The sequence below is a fragment of the Saimiri boliviensis genome, chromosome 19 (assembly GCF_048565385.1).
Source record: "Saimiri boliviensis isolate mSaiBol1 chromosome 19, mSaiBol1.pri, whole genome shotgun sequence".
NCBI classification, from domain to species: domain Eukaryota; kingdom Metazoa; phylum Chordata; class Mammalia; order Primates; family Cebidae; genus Saimiri; species Saimiri boliviensis.
Genome location: NC_133467.1, coordinates 41,798,225 through 41,817,511, shown reverse-complemented (window position 1 = coordinate 41,817,511; position 19,287 = coordinate 41,798,225). Strand labels below are relative to the sequence as shown.

The following is a 19,287-nucleotide window of genomic DNA, read 5'->3' as shown; positions in this document are numbered from 1 at the left end:
CAACCTCAGTTCCAGTAATACCTCTGAGATTTCCAGTTACTCTGTTGTTTAAGAGCATGTGCTTACCTTTAGTCCCCCCTGTAGGGCAAACTCCTACCCATTCTCTCTGAGGCATGTGTGTCCCTCCCTTATAGTATATACGGCACGTGATATCCTGGGTCGGGAGATAATGGTATGGGGATCTAACATCTTGTCTCCCCACTGCCTGAGACGCAGATATGGCTTCTGTTCGTAAGTCCCTATTAAATGTTTCTAAGAAACTGAGGTTGTCAGCTTCTTTCTTCAGCCTCTCAGCTTCCTCAGCCTTTGGGGTAGGTTTGCATAGACCTCCTCACTGTGAAACAAAAATAGAACCAACTGATGGGGCTCTTGTGAGGATTAAGTGAGATGCTGCCTGCAACTCATGTAGCGCGATGTTTATCTTGTAGAAAGTTCTCAGAAAGGTAAGTGTAATGTCTATTCCCATTACTATGGTCTTTTCTCTCTGCATTTCATGCCCACGTATGATAGCTGGCTCATAACAGGTGCTCAATGAGTAAATGATGCACCGCCCTCAGCTACCATTTTGTTGTTGGGCATCATGTAAAAAGAACTGATACCTGGGGGAATGAGCTAAGGGTTAATGCTAAAGAGAAGTCTAGACTAAAAACCCACAGACCAATAGATCTTGGACATCTGTGGGTACACAGTAGAAACCTGATTTCAGATTCTATGGGTCTACAGGTTTTCTTTCTTTTTTTTTTTTTCCTTTTTTTGAGACACAGTCTCACCTTGTCACCCAGGCTGGAGTGCAGTGGCACAATCTCAACTCACTGCAACCTCTGTTTCCAGGGCTCAGGCGATTCTCCTGCCTCAGACTCCCAAGTAGCTGGGACTACAGACAGGCGCCACCATGCCTGGCTAATTTTGTGTTTTTAGTAGAGATTGGGTTTCACCATGTTGGCCAGGCTGGTCTCGAACTCCTGACCTCAGATGATACGCCTTCCTTGGCCTTCCAAAGTGCTGGGATTACAAGCATGAGCCACCATGCTCGGCCACTATGGGTTTTCTTAATGTATGGGTAGAGGCAGCTCTGCTATTAGCAAGTGCGAACAGTCCTTATTCTTGTGCTTTGGACGTTACCCCTGCACCCCCATCCTGGGGACATACCTGTGCTTAGGCTTCAGGCCAAACATTTCATGGTCAAACCTTTGGTTCATCTTTCTTTCCATATATGTGTTTTTTAATGACTGGCCACAGATCTTTGACATAAAATATATAAGTCGAGAAGAGTACAACACATCAACAGGATATCCATAGTCTCCTACACGATTGAAGATCCAGGCCCCTCTCCTGGTGCTGAGGAAAACCTGGGACATGGGAGAGAGTGTTAGCCTTAGTCACTCAGGATCATAAACCTTCAAAAGCACCCCAGTTTTCTTCAAGAATCATTTCAAACTCATTAGTCTGGCTTTTTAGCCCCTGCTCAATCTTCGTGGGTTTTTATGTTTGGTTCCTGCCATTTCCCTTCCCAAACACTAAACTTACAATGAAATTGGTGTATCTACTGTCCAAGAATACGTCTTGCTCTAATCCACCACTGCGTTTCTGTTTAGTGGCATTATGCCTGTCTGGAATGCCTTCTCTCCTCTTAACACTCTAAAGTCTGTTCATTTTTTTTCTTTGAGATGGAGTTTCGCTGTTGTTGCCCAGGCTGGAGTGCAATGGTGCAGTCTCGGCTCATTGCTACCTCTGCCTCCCAGGTTCAAGCGATTCTCCCGCCTCAGCCTCCTGAGTAGCTGGGATTATAGGCATGCGCCACCATGCCCGGCTAATTTTGTATTTTTAGTAGAGATGGGGGTTTCCCCATGTTGGTCAGGCTGGTCTTGAACTCCGAACCTCAGGTGATCCACCCACCTTGGCCTCTGAAAGTGCTGGGATTACAGGCATGAGCCACCAGCCCAGCCCAAAGCTTGTTCAGTTTTTAAGACCCAAATCAAGACTGCCTCCTCCATGAAGACACCACTGATCATTCAGGCTGACAGTTTTTCTCTCCATCCTTTGAACTTGTCTAGCATTTATCACCTGTAAAACTCATTAAAAATCACAGGCGCGGTGGCTCACGCCTGCAAGCCCAGCACTTTGGGAGGCCGAGGCGGGTGGATCATGAGATCAAGAGATCGAGACCATCCTGGTCAACATGGTGAAACTCCATCTCTACTAAAAATTCAAAAAATTAGCTGGGCATGGTGGTGCGTGCCTGTAATCCCAACTACTCAGGAGGCTGAGGCAGGAGAATTGCCTGAACCCAGGAGGCGGAGGTTGTGTTGAGCCGAGATCACGCCATTGCACTCCAGCCTGGGTAACAAGAGCGAAACTCCATCTCAAAAAAAAAAAAAAAAAAAAATCACAGAATGGTAAAGTTGAAAGCAGCTGGAAACCATTTAATCTAAAACCCTCATTCTTTTGCCGTTGACATTTGCATTATTACAAAAACCCCTGCTATTTATCATTTTTGTTGATATTGAACTTTCTCCATTCTTAATTTCTGTCGCTTCAAAGGCATTTTCTCAAGGGCAGGAGATACAGCCTACACATCTCCACAGCAGATCATCGTCACTTCCATTTATTGCGATTTGTGGCCTTTAAGTCACTGTGCTAGGTCCTTCATCTCTAGTACAACAACCTCTTAAGGGAAGTATTGCTACACCCATGTCATAGATGAGGGGCATGGAGGGGATGAGTAACTTGCCTGAGGTCACAGAGCTAGTAAGTGGCAGAGCTGAACTTCCAACCCAGGTCTGACTGACTCCAAAGTCTGTGCTCAAGAAATGTTTGATTGATTGTTTAATAGAGAAAAATAAGATTGCTAGCAGAACAACAGGAATCTTGCTAGTCTTTCTGTGTCCTCCGCCGGCTAAAATCCATGTTCGGAGCTGATAAAGATCTGATATCCAGTTACCTGGCAAAAGGATCACTTTTTCTATATTATGAAACTCTCTGGAGATGGCTTCCAGATTGTAAGATATGTAAGTACATTGCTTCAAAGTCGTTTTGTCTAAGATGGCCTGGCTACAGAGGGATAATTGTTTACTTCATAAATCTTACCTCACCTATGATGGCTGGAAGTGCTGGGATAATTATGTACTTCCACATGTCACAGTGGAAAGAGCATATATGGTCTTAGAAACTGAACGGTTTTGTGTGCTGGCTATATAACTTCTGATGAGTAATGAAAACAGTCAGAACCCTAATAAAAAGGCTTCCCATTTATGAAATAGTAACAATAATACATCTATTGCAAGGCTGTTGTGATAATTGAGTAGTGTTTTTGTAAAACGTATGGTATATAGTAAACGCTTGATAAGTGCTTAACAGCTGTCATATTACTTATTTCAGTTTTCTAAGTTTGCTATACCTTGTTTTAAGCAAATAACATTTACAAATCAGATTTACAAGGAAAACTGTTTCATCAGTGTAATCTTACATGAAATTAATCTTGAAAGAAAGGGATGTTTTCTCTTTACAAAAGCATCCACTAGAATTATCTGAAAAACTTCCATGATATACGGAAATATATAGGTCCATTTAAAATTTTTGATTTATAAACAAATCCTCATGAATACAATTTAAAATGTAAAGCAAAATGTTAGAACTCAGCAATTGAGTTTCTTCACCTTGCTTTACTGGTGTGACAGTCTTGCCTTTGCTATGCAGATACACCTTTCCTTTGCATTTTCACTGGCTTTCTCACAGACACAGCCACCTTATCTGTACCCACACAAAAACGCTTTGTTATTTGGTAACCTGCAATTCCCCAGGGCAGATAAGGCCAAGCTCCCTTAGAACTGCCCATTTGAAAAACCAATGATATTAAGGAAGGCTCTTGCCATGGGTCCCCACTCCATATTTTGCACATTCTTCTACCATAACACCCATACATGTTTTAACCCTTGTTTATATAATTATTTTTAATCCTTATTTATATAATTATTTCCTGATAAATGTTTGTTGAATTAATTCAAGAAGTAACATGAAACCATTTTTGTGGCTATAGATGAGCATTTACTGAGAAGTGTTTTTGAACAAAGTTGCTAAGAGTCATTTAACAGAATTGCGGCACTAGGCTTCTAATGAAAATAAAACAATTTAAAATATATTTGTAGAGAGGCACGACTTGATCAAAGTTACCAAAGAACAACCAAGACATTTACCTATTGCCAGTAGAGTTTGATTCAATAAAAACATTAATAAAATACAATATTGGCATGTCTTTTTCCAGGAATTTATACTGAAGACACTTGCTTCTCAGTTCAAAATATGCTATACAAAACCGAAAACAAACGAAACAGAAAGCGAAGGAAATAGAAATTGCTTTAGAACGAATGTTATTCTGTCACCTAACTGTATGCGTAGGCTGGGGCAAACTGCTTGCACGTGTTACAGTTTGGATGCTACATGGATACCCACACTGTCTTTGGGAAGGTAAGATTGCTGCTTTTTTCCATTTGGGGAGTGTAAAGGGAAAATCGCGCACCATCCTATGAGTGCAAAGTTTTCAGGGATCACAGTGCGCTTTCCTGTGTGTAAGAATGTAGCACTTCTGCTGGCCAAAAGAAGAACCTCACTCTCAATACGGCTTTCTAACCACCTCTCCCAGCAATCACTTGATCTTCATCAAAGACAGGGGCACACTCTGAGAAGATGCCTGCTTAGGATAATGAGCCCAGACTGTAGCCATGATCCAGTTCCTTGGTGTGAGGCAGCTGCATGATGGAACTCTAACTGGAAGCCTTACCTCCTCTACTCGCATCAGTCACAATGTCGCCAACTAAGGTCATGAAAGCAAGCCCAACCTTTGCCCCTGGCACCGGTGGGCTATGTGCAGGCATCCCTACTCTCCCTACTCTGTGGGCACCACCTGCAGCTTCCGTGGGGAAACTGCAGCTACCGTGAAACAAAGTAATTAACTGACTGATTCAAACCTGTTTGGCGGTGTGGCTGATCTCCACAGCCAGATCCCCTCCAGAATTCCCAATGCCAATTATAATGACTCTCTTTCCAGTGAATCCCTCTGGGTTCTTATAGTCTCGACTGTGGAAGTACTGCCCTTTGAACTTCTCAATTCCTGCAAGAGAAGGGAAAATAAGTATCAGGTGATGGTTTATATGATGGATATCATTTGTCAAGTCACCTGGTCTTCTTGCAGACTTAAGTTTAAGCAGATATTCTCCAAGTGTTCTCTCTTTATGCAGCTACTTTCTTGTCTCTCTCAATATATTTGCCTATTTTCTTTTCCCCTAGCCTCAGAGTAGTACCGTGTGATTTTCTTATCATATGTACTTTGCGTAACTCAGGATGTGTTTGTATTTTGGATTTATAGACTATAAATACAAACTGCCTCAGAAAACCTCCATTCTATTTTGTCTTTTCATCCTCTTAAATACCTAATCCCTGGCTGGGCACCGTGGCTCACGCCTGTATTCCCAGCACTTTGGAAGGCCGAGGTGGGCAGATCACAAGGTCAGGAGATCAAGACCATCCTGGCCAACATGGTGAAGCCCCATCTCTACTAAAAATACAAAAGAATTAGCTGGGCGTGGTGACATGTGCCTGTAATCCCATCTACTCAGGAGGCTGAGGCAGGAGAATCGCTTGAACCAGGGAGTCAGAGGTTGCAGTGAGCCGAGATCATGCTGTTGTACTCCACTCTGGTGACAGAGTGAGACTCCATCTCAAAAAAAGAAAATCTGCTCCCATTTCACTTACAGCACATGCACACACACACACACACACACACACACACACATGTATTTTTGAGATGGAGTTTCACTCTTGTTACCCAGGCTGGAGTGCAATGGTGCGATCTCGGCTCACCGTAACCTCTGCCTCCTGGGTTCAAGCAATTCTCCTGCCTCAGCCTCCTGAGTAGCTGGGATTACAGGCACGCGCCACCATGCCCAGCTAATTTTTTGTATTTTTAGTAGAGATGGGGTTTCACCATGTTGACCAGGATGGTCTCGATCTCTTGACCTTGTGACACACCCGCCTCGGCCTCCCAAAGTGCTGGGATTACAGGCACGAGCCACCGCGCCCGGCCCCATATATTTTTATATACTCTAGAGTACACAGAGAATGCCTTTTTCTTTCTTTAATGAAAATCCAGGCCAAAGACTGAAATTCTTCAAGCTTTCATTTTTTCTTTAGAAACTCAATATTTTGGTTTACTTTATTGCTGAAAAATTCCTCATTCAACCTAATGCTCCTCAAGAACTCCACATTCTTCCTTCTGATACTTAGAAAAACTAAAGTCATTGTAAAACTAAATAGACCTCAAATTTTGCTCTAATCTCCAAAAATTACAAAAATGGGAATAACACAAGTTTCCCCAACATCTTTCTGGGGAACATGAAGAATTAGGATAAGCCTTATTTCATTCCAAAGTAGGAATTAGACTACAGTCCTTCCATTTCTCAGGGTCAGGTCACAGGCATGGGTCAAGGGTCTTCCATCATAACAAGTTACTCACCAGGGAAGCTTTCCAGAGGAAGATGAGCATTGGTGTGATGGCCAGTGCAAACCATGACTCCATCAAAGACATCTGTCTCCATTTTCCCTTGAGACTCAGTGACCACTTCCCACTGGCCTGAAGTTGAGAAATCGGGCCGCTTTTTCACAGTGCACACAGTGGTCTGAAACGGAAAATGATAAGCACAGGGGACACCCCTGACATGACTCTCCTTGCAGAATCCTACACAGAGGGCTGACATCACAGGCACGCACTCTCATGTCGTAGGACCCATGCAGGGATATTTGATTTTCATACTCCACAAATAAGAACTGTTTTGTTTTGGGCTGTGGTCAGAATGAGAAAACTTCCACGAGGCAGAAAAAAACAGTAACATGGTGTTGGCAGGCTAATGTACTTTCCTCTTCTAGAAAAATGCGAGTCCCTAGGCCTTTTAGTCCGCGTCCTAAGGCACTGTGACAGCTGAGTAAGCCTGGGCTTCTCCTGTGCTTTGATGACACTCCATGCACTACATGCCTATTCTCCTGACCCCCAAATGTCCTGAGACCTTCTGATATTCTCTTCTCCTGGCTAACTTTAAACACGTGACTGAGATATAGAGCTCCTTTTCCAGGTAGGGTAGAAAAACACCTAATGGCTCTCATTTTATGTAAATGAATCTCCCTTTGACTCTCATAGATACCCATTTTTCAAGGAACTATAAAGAAGGAGGCTGTGAAACAGGATAGAGGTATGATTATAGCTTTTTAAAAATAATAAATACGGGTTATTCTACTTAAGTTAAGGAAACATTATGTGATTCTCAGGGCCTATGACCATCATGTCTTGGACTAATAGGGACACCACCCCAGCCCGGGCGTGGTGGCTCATGCCTGTAATCCCAGCACTTTGGGAGGCTGAAGCAGGTAGATCACCTGAGGTTGGGAGTTCGAGACCAGCTTGATCAATATGGAGAAACCCCATCTCTACCCAAAATGCAAAATTAGCCAGGCATGGTGATGTGCACCTGTAGTCCCAGCTACTCAGGAGGCTGAGGCAGGAGAATTGCTTGAACCTGGGAGGTGGAGGTTGAAGTGAGCCGAGATAGTGTCACTGCACTCCAGTGTTGGCAACAGAGCAAGACTCTGTCTCCAAAAGAAAATAAAAGGCGGGGGGGGGATGCCACCCCTGCATGTCTTGGCCATCCGGCACTATTTATAGTTCCTCTATCATGTTGTGCCTCTGCCTAGATCGCCCTTTTATTCCTTATTTAGTAGATTCCTGCTCAACCTTCAAGACTCAGAACTTTATCTCCTTTAAGAAACCTTCCCTGGAACCTGATACTTTGTGCCCTGATGGGTTCAACATCTCTCCTCTGAGCTGCAATGTATAGATTTCTAGCATTTGTCCCCATGTAACTCTTTATTTTTATTAATTATATTTATAATACAATTTTTCTTCATTTTTTATCCCCTTAACTAGACTATAAAGTTACTGATTTTTCCTTTTTGTCTTTGCATCTTCAGTACTTAATATGATAACAAACTTGTTCGATAAGTATTGTTTAAATAAGTGAGGAGAAGCACCATTGCAATGTAAATGACTTACTTTAGAAGTTATCACTAGATGTTTTCATTTGGTTATGTCGTTAACCAGAAGAAGGCATGACTTAGCAGGATGATCACAAGGCAGAAGGTGTGGGCTTTTTGCAACTGTCAGAAACATCTGTTCTTTTATGTTCATGATCAGAAATTATAGCAAAGTCATAGAATATTTTAGAGCAGAAAGGAGCCTTGAAGTGATCTAGTATAATCATCTTGTTTTACAAACAAGGAAACTTTAAAAATTGAAATGGAGGAACTTGCTTGTCTAACATCTAAGTTAGTCAGTGGTAGGGCAAGGAGCAGAATCCAGGTTTTTGTTCTGCAATTCCCTCTACACCAGAGTTAACTCCCAGCAACTACACTTTGCTGGGTTTTTATGATGTTCATGTAAACAAATATATTGGAAAGTACTTCTGAAAGTATAAAAGGGCTAAGCAGTCATGAACAAGTTGTAGAACCAGAAGGTTTTAAAGTTCCCATACCTATCAGTTCCTTTCCATAATGGGGAAAACATTTCCCCTCATCCGTTTTATTGCAATCAAATTGTGTGAAATGAAGGTAATGAAAACACTCTGCCAGGTAGCTTCCTGTATATGCAGCCAAAATATATAAAAGAGACACCTTCACTTGAATATTCTTGAGGGACAAGGAGGACGAAGAATGGAGTTTTTGCCTGAGTAGACAGATGCATGTGCAAGTCAAGCCAATCTTTAGAAGTGAATATCGGTCATTAAAACCACATTATTCATTTACTTGGCAAACAACTTCAAACACAAAGATACCCACAAAATTTTCTACCTTAAATCGAATATACTTTAGAAGGTCAAATTCTTTAGCGTACATCCTGAAATACTCCAGCACCTGGGCATTATGCATGAAGTTAGGATAATGATCTGGGATTGGATAGTCACTGAAGCACATCATCTCTTTAGAAGAATTGATGATCACTGATTTGTAAATACTGGCCCTTCCTTCTTCAGGATTTTCCTACAATAAATAGAAAGTATGCTTAGCAACTTGAGAATCTTTATGATTTGTAAATATGAAAAAGTTTTCTGAAAGAATAGTCAATTACACACACACACACACACACACACACACACACACACACACACACCCCTTCCAGTATTTGTGCCCTTACATAGTCCTTCCCCTTGAATCTCATGTGTCTTTATGACCTGCTTTTGACCGACAGCGTACAGTTGAAGTGACACTGAATGACTGCCAAGGCCATGTCATAAGTAGCCTTGCAGATTCCGCCTGGGTCTCAGAAAGCTCGCTCTGGTAGAAGCAAGCAGCCATGTGAGAGCTCCAACCACCATGAGACCACCATAGCCTGAGGAAGTCCAGCCTCACCACATGAAGAGAAGGTCTGGGAGAGAAAAGATGTGGCTCGTTCCCAAAAATTCTACCTACTCCAGCTGAAGTTCCAAACATGTGAACAGAGAGTTACTAACACTGAGGAACAGGCTTTTAAATGAGTAACAGGCAAAATGGGAACACATACTGGAAAGAGTGTAACAGTTTCCATATACTGGAAAGAGCATAACATCTCCATTGTTTTCTGGAGAGCAGTGTTAAAACGTGTATCAAACTCCTTGCAATTTACCTGGCCTTAAAAAAAAATATTCAGCATCACTGAGGAAGATTCATGTTAAAGGTGTTAATACCAGCATTATTCATAATATAAAAGGAAACAAGCTGAATGCCCAACAAAATAACTGAAATTTGAGAACCACTGCACTAGATGCTTACTCCCAAAGTGTGGTCTGTATACCAGCAGCAGGGGCTTCACTTGCGAGATTGTTAGTTAGAAATGCAGACTCTCGGGCCGCAACTCAGACCTACTAAATCAGAACCTGCATCTTATCTTCAAGTGATTCAGATGCCATTGCAAACTGAGATGCATTTCATTAGATGACATTAATCCCTGATTCAGTGTTCTTTACCCTACAAGAAACTTCTTTGCTTCCTCAAAAACTTCCTATTGAGGCCAGGCACGGTGGCTTACACCTGTAATCCCAGCACTCTGGGAGGCTGAGGCAGGTGGATCACCTGAGGTCTGGAGTTTGAGACCAGCCTGACCAACATGGAGAAACCCTGTCTCTACTAAAAATACAAAATTAGCCGGACATAGTGGCACATGCCTATAATCCCAACTACTTGGGAGGCTGAAGCAGGAGAATCGCTTGAACCTGGGAGGTGGAGATTGTGGTGAGCTGGGATTGTGCCATTGCATTCCAGCCCGGGCAACAAGAGCGAAACTCCATCTCAAAAACAAACAAAACAAAACAAAACTTCCTGTTAACTACCTTATGGCGCTGTTGTGTTGATCACATAAAGTAATGAAATGATGCAATCTATCCAGCCTGTTTTTCTGTCATGGAGACTTTACAAATGAGTTTTCAGATTTTTCGATTTTCAAAAATTGTTTTGATTATGGAAAATCACCTTAATCAATTTGGATTTCCTCCCTTTTTATTCCAGAAATGAACAGATATTGAGATATTGAGTATTATGAAACATAAATAGCCACAAAGGAGAGCATTTGTTGCCTTTGTCCATTTTTAGGGTGGTTTTTCTTCCATTTTTATTGCATAATTATTCAATCTAGGAATCCTACATTGATGATTCCCATTCCTCTGCCCCATGATCCAAAGTCTCATTTCTTTAACTGCTGATCACATTTTCACAAGTCCCCTTCGAAGTCTTTTCTTCTAATCTATTCTACCTATTTCAACCAAAGTGTTCCCTCTAAGGTGTGGCTGGACTCTATCTCTGCCCTAAATAAGATTTTAGATGTTGCCCCATTTCCTGTAGAATGAAGTTTCTATTTCTCAGATTAGGATTCAAAGACCTCCATAACATTTTGTAGTATGTTCCTTATCATCCCAACTTGATTATACGCCCCTGGAATTGTACTCCTGGTTTCCCCCACAGCGTACAAAATGATAAATAGCATTCAATAAATGTTTATTGGATGCATATCAAATTGTATTGAGAAAGGGATATATAGAATAAGATGTAAGTTCACAATATGTGTAACAAAACTAATAAAATACATCAACATTTATCTCAAAAGGAGTTCAATAAGATATATGTATCTCACTCCTAAAATGTCCTAAGAAAAATGGAAAAATCATATAAAGTCAAATGCATAAAGATATGTTTTTATATTACTTAAATAGCAATTAATTAGAAATAATGTGAAATGTTCCCAAAATAGATGAATGGTTTAGTCAGTTATATTATCTCAACATGCAAAATTTATCTTCCACACCACTCCATGGGTGTTCTGATAAATACAAAGTAGATCCTGCCACTCTACTGCTTAATGGCTTCTCTTGATTCCAGAAAATAAAATTTCTTATTTTGAAATTTAGCACATTTCACAATCTAGCCTGGTTTACCTTTTAATCTTCATCCAATGTTCTCCTCATTTAATCTCAAATTTCTACGTTATTAAATTTTTCCCAGAACATTTTAGGCTCTTGCACAACTTTAAGCCTTTGTAAATATTACTATTTATTCACATGGAAAATGTCCTGTCCTTCAAGAGTCACATCAAATGTCACTTCCTTCAGGAAGACTTTTCTAATTTCTCCAGAGAGTTAGATTCCCCCATTCATCCACCAAGCTCCCAAAACTCTGTTCATATTTCTACAAAGATAACATAAACATACTATATTATCATGCATTTGTTTCCATGATTGTGAGAAACCAGAGAGTAGCTTTGTCCTTTTTAAAATCTCTATTGTTAGGACTGGTGTGTTTTGGATGTGCAATAAATGCTTTCAAAAGAACTAGTTAATGAATTACGGAAAGTGAATTTGGAGACACCAAAAACTGTGATTTTGAAGTCTGTGCAGGAACATTAAAAAATGGCCTGTGATGCAACTTCAAGTGAAAAAGTAATTGTCAAATTAAATCTACATTCTAATCACCAAATATGTAATATTATGTCTACCTATGGGTACCTAATTATAATTGTATAATCGCTCCCTGTTAGATATGTCACTTTTGAGTATACTTTATTTATTTTAAATGGAAAAAATTGAAAATACAGAAAACCACTTGATTTATTAAGGCAGTAGGATTTCTATATTTTTCTTTTATTTTTGTTAAAATGTTGCTTGTACACCACCCCTCATGATAAAAACTCTTAAACTAGGAAGAGAGATAAACGTCCTCAGTTTGATAAAGAAGATCTAGGAAATACCTACAACTAGCATCATACTTAATAGTCAGAAACTCGACACTTTTCCCCTAAGACTGGCAACAAGCTCAGGACGTCCTCTCTCTCCACTCCTATGGAACATTGTACTGGAAGTCTTAGCTAGTACAATACTAGAACAAAGCAAAGCAAAGGATATACTGATTGGAAAGGAATAAAGACAACTTTTTATCTGCAGATGACCTGACTCTCTGTAGAAAATTCCAAAGAATTATAAAATTAAAAAAAAAAAAAAAAAAGGCGGGGCGCAGTGGTTCCTGCCTGTAATCCCAGCACTGTGGGAGTTCAGGGTGGGCAGATCACAAGGTCAGGAGACCAGTCAGGCCAATATGATAAAACCCCGTCTCTGCTAAAAATACAGAAAAGGTAGCTGGGAGTGGTGGCACGCACCTGTAATCCCAGCTATGCGGGAGGCTGAGGCAGAGAATTACTTGAACCCGGGGATGGAGGTTGCAGTGAGCCGAGACTGCGCCACTGCATTCCAGCCTGGGCGACAGAGCGAGACTCTGACTCAGAAAAAAAAAAAAAAAAAAAATTCTAGAGGCAATAAGTGAGTACAGCAGGGTTGCAGGATACACGGTTAACATACAAAAATTAATTGTTTTTTTAATATATCAGAATGAACTGGAATTCAAAATTTTTAAAAATCCATCTACAGCAATACCCCCGAAATTACGTACACAGGTATAAATATAACAAAATACGTATAGGACTTATAAACATGAATTACAAAACACAGACGAAGGAAATCGAAGATTCAAATAAATGAGAGAGAGTCTGATTCATAGACTGGAAGACTAAATATTGTTAGGATGTCAGTTCTTTCCAACTTGACCTGTAGATACAACACAATCCTAATCAACATCCCAGCAAGCTATTTTAGAATCCAAGCTAACACGTGGATTCTAAAGTGCATATGGAAAGACAGAAGGTCTGAAACAGAAGACTTTGTCCTTAATTGTGGGCTCTGCATAGTGACTTTGTTCCAAAGAGCACAAAGAGCGACTTTACTGTGGCAAAAACTGACAAAGACGACCGCAAGCCAGGACATCAAGTTTAACATCAACAGTGATATGGTTAAAATCAACAGTGATATTTTCTAGGGTTTTTATAGTTTTAGGTTTTACATTTACCTTTTTTTTTTTTTTTTTTTTTTTTTTGACGCAGAATCTCGCTCTGTCTCCAGGCGCAGGCTGGAGTGCAATGGCGCGATCTCGGCTCACTGCAACCTCCGCCTCCCAGGTTCAAGCAATTGTTCTGCCTCAGCCTCCCCAGTAGCTGGGACTACAGGCGCGCGCCACTGTGCCCAGCTCATTTTTGTATTTTTTTAGTAGAGACGGGGTTTCACCATGTTGGCCAGGATGGTCTGGATCTCTTGACCTCCTGATCCGCCCACCTCAGCCTCCCAAAGTGATGGGATTACAGGCGTAAGCCAACGTGCCCGGTCTACATTTAACTTTTTAATCCATGTTTAGTTGATTTTCATATATGGCAAAAGGAAGGGATCCCATATCAGTCTTCTGCATATGGCTAGCAGTTATCCCAACCCCATACAATTTATCCTTGTAAAAAACTTTCATTGGTATCCCCTGAACCTAAAATAAAAGTTGGAAACAGAAAAATAAAAAAGAAAGGTGGAACAAACTTACATTTCAACAAAGATATATTTTGGCATACATCGAATGGTAATTTCCTACTTATAATAATACAATGAGGTTTATGTTTCAAAATAAAAAAACAGTGGATATAATGTTGATAGCATGTACCTTTGATGGGATGTGAGGAGAATGATACTTTACCTTTATAATATTCTTCCCCAAAATTTATAACCCCAGTTTAACCGTGAGAAAAAAGTCAGATAAATCCCAACTGAGGGATAGTCTACAACATACCTGACCAGTAAGTAAGTAATTCCCAAAACTATCAAGGGCGTCAAAAACAAGGAAAGTCTAAGAAATACTACAGCTAAAAGAGCCTAAGGGGACATGACTACTGAATGTAATATGGCATCCTGGGTGGCACCTGGAACAGAAAAAGGCCATTAGGAAAAACTGAGTAAATCTGAATCAAGTACGGACTTCAGTTAATAACAATGTGTCAATAATGGTTCATTCATTATTTAAAGATGTTAATAATGGGGGAACCGGATGTGAGGTATACTGTAATTCTCTGTACTGTCTTCCTAATAAATTTTATAAGTCTAAAGCTGTTCTAGAATTAAAAATGTATTTAACCATGTTTATACATAAGTGTATTTTTTTAAATTAAGGTAAATTAATGAATGGCAGGGTCATTTTGGAATTAAGATGTTTGTTTGCATGCAGAGCAGGGGAGGCACATTCCTAACTTCTGAATTTTATTTCACTTATTCATTGAAAATATATTTATAAAGTCGCTCTGTAATAAAATATTTTATTAGGTACTGATAAATACCAGTCTGTACCTGTATTCCAATGTTTCTGTTTACAGAGTAGAGCCATGCTTTCCACAGCAGGTCTGTTGGGATCACTGAGTGAAATGAATGAGAGATCTTACCTCTCTGAGATACTCGTATATTTCAACTCTTTTTCAAATCACTAACCACAACAAAGTGTTATCCTGTGTCAACAAAATCCTTCAAATCCTTCAAACCACCTGATTGAATCTGAGGTAAGGTTTATCACTGTGCCAATCTACTGCTTTACAAAAGAGTGAACACAGGGTAGTAGTGGGTTAGTGAGTAGAAGAAAAAGAAGCTTCTGCTCCTGGATTTTACAATTTTCTACCACTGATGAATAAATCTTCCCTCTATAAATTTTGAATACTGATTATATTTCCTACCAAGGCACAAGGCTCACACATTTGAGCAGGAAGTCTGTAAGAAAAAAAAGGGCCAGGTGTCTTTTTATTTGCAGAGGACCTGACTGTCTCATGCCTGTAATCCCCACAGTTTGGGAGGCTGAGATGAGCAGATCACTTGAGATCAGTTCAAGAATAACCTGACTAACATGGTGAAACCTCGTCTTTACTAAAAATACAAAAAATTAGCCAGGTGCGGTGGTGCATGCTTAATTCCAGCTACTTGAAAGGCTGAGGCATGAGAATCACTTGAACCCAGGAGGCAGAGATTGCAGTGAGCCAAACTCATGCCACTGTCCTCCAGCCTAGGTAACAGAGTGAGACTCAGTGTCAAAAAAAAAAAAAAAAAAAGAAAAGAAAAAAAAGGAAAAAAAAGAGGGAGAGAGAGAGAGAGAAAGCGGGGGATGGAAGTTGGGATAATTGGAACTGATAGGATTGGAAGCAGTAATAGGGACAGAAGAAAGGAGAATTTAAATGGGAGGAAGGAGGACAGTGTGGGTCTTCTGTTCTTGTCAGATTCTCAAAATCCCATGAAATCGAAACTCTTTGAACCGTTGTTCTTAACCTTGTCTGCACACTGGAATCATCTGCGGGGCGGGGGGGGGGGGGGGTCTTTAAAAAATGCAGATAGTAAAACACATGCTTGGCTGTAGAAATATAATGGTGAACCACACATCCAATCAGGTGCTTCAAAGAACCTGAAAGATTTTGTTGACACAGATGTAGTCTGTTGTAACAGAAGTCAGAGTGGTTACGATAAACACGGCTTATTTGCAAGGAGGCAGCTTAGCTTATAAAGTGTTAAAATTTTGCCAAGTGGATAATCAGAAGAAAAACCTCCACATTAAGTCTTTAGCAGAGAAGAAGTTTAAACCACATTGGAGATAAAAAACAGAAACCTGAGAGTCAGACAGGATGACTCTCTGAACGTCCTCCCATCCTCAAGTGATTTCATGCCTGTCGAGTAACTGCCAAACCTGGCTAAGGTGCTTAGTAAAGACACATCTGTGTGAGTCCCACCCCAACCTACTGAGTAATAACGACACGTTATTAAGGGAAGAACTAGGTGTGAGGTATACCGTAATTCTCTGGACTATCTTCCTAATAAATTTTGTAAGTCTAAAACTGTTCTAAAATTAAAAGTTTATTTAAACATGTTTGTGGCCGGGCGTGGTGGCTCACGCCTGTAATCCAAGCACTTTGGAGGCCAAGGCGGGTGGATCATCACCTGAGGTCGGGAGTTCAAGACCAGCCTGACCAACATGGTGAAACCCAGTCTTAAAATCATAATAATAATAATAAACATGTTTGTGCAGAAGTGTATTTTTGAAAACTACGGTAAATTAATGAATGGCAGGGTCATTTTGGAATTAAGAAGTTTGCTGGCATGGAGAGCAGGGGAGTCACTGAATAATAACTGACATGTAGCACTATGCACCGGGCACTGTTGTAAGTGATTGGCATAATTATCCACTCACTTACTCCAGACAGTAACTCTATAAAGTGGATACTATTATTACCCACTTCTTTTTTTTTTTTTTTTTTTTTTTTTTTTTTTTTTTTTTTTTTTTGAGACGGAGTTTTTCGCTCTTGTTACCCAGGTTGGAGCGCAATGGTGCCATCTCGGCTCACCGCAACCTCCGCCTCCTGGGTTCAGGCAATTCTCCTGCCTCAGCCTCCTGAGTAGCTGGGATTACAGGCACGCGCCACCATGTCCAGCTAGTTTTTTGTATTTTTAATAGAGACGGGGTTTCCCCATGTTGACCAGGATGGTCTCGATCTCTCGACCTCGTGATCCACCCGCCTCGGCCTCCCAAAGTGCTGGGATTACAGGCGTGAGCCACTGCGCCCGGCTATTACCCACTTCTTAAAGATGAAGAAACAGAGGCACAGTTCGGCTTAATGATGTGCTCAAGGTCACACTGCCAGTAGACGACAGAAATGAAACCAGGTTTGAGCCCACGACTGTGTTCTTCACCTCCATACCATGTTGTGGCTGGATTTTCAGAGCAGAATTTTCTCCTGTTTAGTAAAAACAACAGGTTTTTAGCCCATATCCAAGACCGATGATGGTAGAGGTATACAGGTCAGCGAAGGGGATCCACTCCAGATCTGAATAAGGATGACTGTCACATAAAGTTAGTCCCCAAAGCAGAGTCAGGATGCAAAAGGACTGTATTTCTGTTCAACTAAGGAATGCTATAAAGCCACTTTTATGTAGCCGGCCAAGACTGTGTTCGTTTTTATGAAATATGAAATGCAGAACAGATCTAGGGCACCTCAGTACTATTCACTGTTCAGAAAGCCAGTTGAAAAGCAAACCCGTTCTCCTCTAGCCACCCTAGATGCCAACAGGAAAAAAGGCTAAGGGAAGGAAGGAGGCCCCAACCCTGCTGTCGTGAAGGAGCGGGAAGCCAAAAAAGTGGCGAATGCTCTGTTTGAGAAAAAGCCTAAGAATTGTGGCATTGGACAGGACATCCAGCCCCTGAGGGACCTCACCCTTTTTCTCAAATTCCCCCCCACCCCACCCATATCAGGTTGCAACAGCAAGGAGCTATCCTAGAAGGCGCTGAGAACACTTCCTGCCACTAACCCATTCATCCAGGTCTCACACTGCCAAACAGATACTGACTGCTTAAGTGGGGCCCACAAGCACAGACCAGAGACAAAACAAGAAAAGCAGCAGAGACTGATGTTCTGGACTGATAAAAAGCTGCTGACCAAGGGGATATCCCCACCAAGACACCCCCGTCCTTCCTGCAGGGGTCAATACCATCACCATCTTGGGGGAGAACAAGAAGGCTCAGCTGGTGGTGATTGCGCACAATGTGGATCCCATCAAACTGGTGGTCTTCCTGCCTGCCTGGTGTCCTTAAAGGGGGTCCCTCACTGCATTATCAAGGGGAAGGTAAGATTGTGCCTTCCAGTCCACAGGAAGGCCTGCGCCACGCTGCCTTCACACAGGTTCACTAGGAAGACAAAGGAGGTGTGGGTGGCTAAGTTGGTGGCAGAACCAATTATAATGACAGATATGATGAGATCAGCTGCCACTGGGGAGGCAATTTCCTGGGTCCTAATCTGTGGCTCGAATCACCAAAGTGGAAAAGGGAAAGGTGAAAGAAGTTGCTACTAACCTGGGTTAAATGTACACTGCTGAATTTTCTGTAAATAGGAGTAATAAAAATTCTCCTTCAAAAAAGTGAAAAAATAAAAGCAAACACAACGCACGTCATTCTGGAGATCAATAAAGGTGGTTGATATCCTTTGGAATGTAGTAAGTTTATCTTTTTTTTTTTTTTTTTTTTGAGAGAAAGCGTCTCACTCTGTCGCTTAGGCTGGAGTGCAGTGGCATGATCTCCGCTCTCAGGGTTCAAGCGATTCTCAAGCCTCAGCCTCACAAGTAGCTGGAATCACAGGTGTGAGCCACCACGCTCGGTTAGTTTTTATATATTTAGTAGAGATGGGCTTTTGCCATATTGGCCAGGCTGGTCTCAAACTTCTGGCCTCAAGTGATCTACGCACTTTAGCCTCCCAAAGTGCTGGGATTATAGACATGAGCCACCACTCCCAGTTTAACTATTATTTAGGTAGACGGTATTTTAATACTGTTTCTAAAAAGTTGCAGAGCTGGATGTGCCTATTAAAGCAATTGGATGATGAAAGATAACACAGCTGCAGGTGCACTCTGCTCTCTTCTGAAGGTGTGACTTTGGAATTCTCAAGGGAAGGAAAAGTTCCAAGCAAACGAGGTAGCCAGATTTTGTATTCTATTAAAGTGCTAGGATGGTCAGAGAATTACCGAAAGTGAACAAGAATTTAAAAAAAAAAAAAAAAAAAGGTTAGAGAAGATTGAAAAGGGGGATTCCTGGAAGGGATTGTAAGCAGATAATTCTAGCTCATTTACCTACTAATACAGACCATAAGCAAGCCCTGCATTTCCCAACCCCTGCAGGTTTTCGAACGTTTGTCGTTTTGTTACCCTTCAGATGGTTTCACTCTTCTGGACAGCAGCTAAACTCATTCCATGAACATGGTCTCTGGGCCATTTCCGTAGACAACAGAAAAGGAAAAATAATATCTGTGTCCCATTTTGCTGCCAGCCTAAGGCAAGAGGAACCTTCATA

General features: G+C 41.2%; 1 protein-coding gene and 1 long non-coding RNA gene across 3 annotated transcripts in view; one reads left to right on the top strand and one right to left on the bottom strand.

The window, feature by feature from the left end:
- The window catches only part of LOC101044378 (flavin containing dimethylaniline monoxygenase 5), a 34,314-nt gene that overhangs the window by 14,001 nt on the left and 1,026 nt on the right, over positions 1 to 19,287 (bottom strand). For both annotated transcript variants that reach the window (XM_039459843.2, XM_074390153.1), the window contains exons 3-6: positions 8,890 to 9,078; positions 6,509 to 6,671; positions 4,965 to 5,107; positions 1,150 to 1,349 (exon numbers count right to left, since the gene is read on the bottom strand). In XM_039459843.2, coding sequence (XP_039315777.2) covers positions 1,150 to 1,349; positions 4,965 to 5,107; positions 6,509 to 6,671; positions 8,890 to 9,078 — 695 coding nt within the window. The remainder of the gene's footprint in view (positions 1 to 1,149; positions 1,350 to 4,964; positions 5,108 to 6,508; positions 6,672 to 8,889; positions 9,079 to 19,287) is intronic.
- On the top strand, positions 1,346 to 13,471 carry LOC141582287 (uncharacterized). Its single transcript, XR_012515124.1, has 3 exons — positions 1,346 to 3,008; positions 4,262 to 4,464; positions 9,287 to 13,471. It is a non-coding gene; the product is annotated as an uncharacterized LOC141582287 (long non-coding RNA).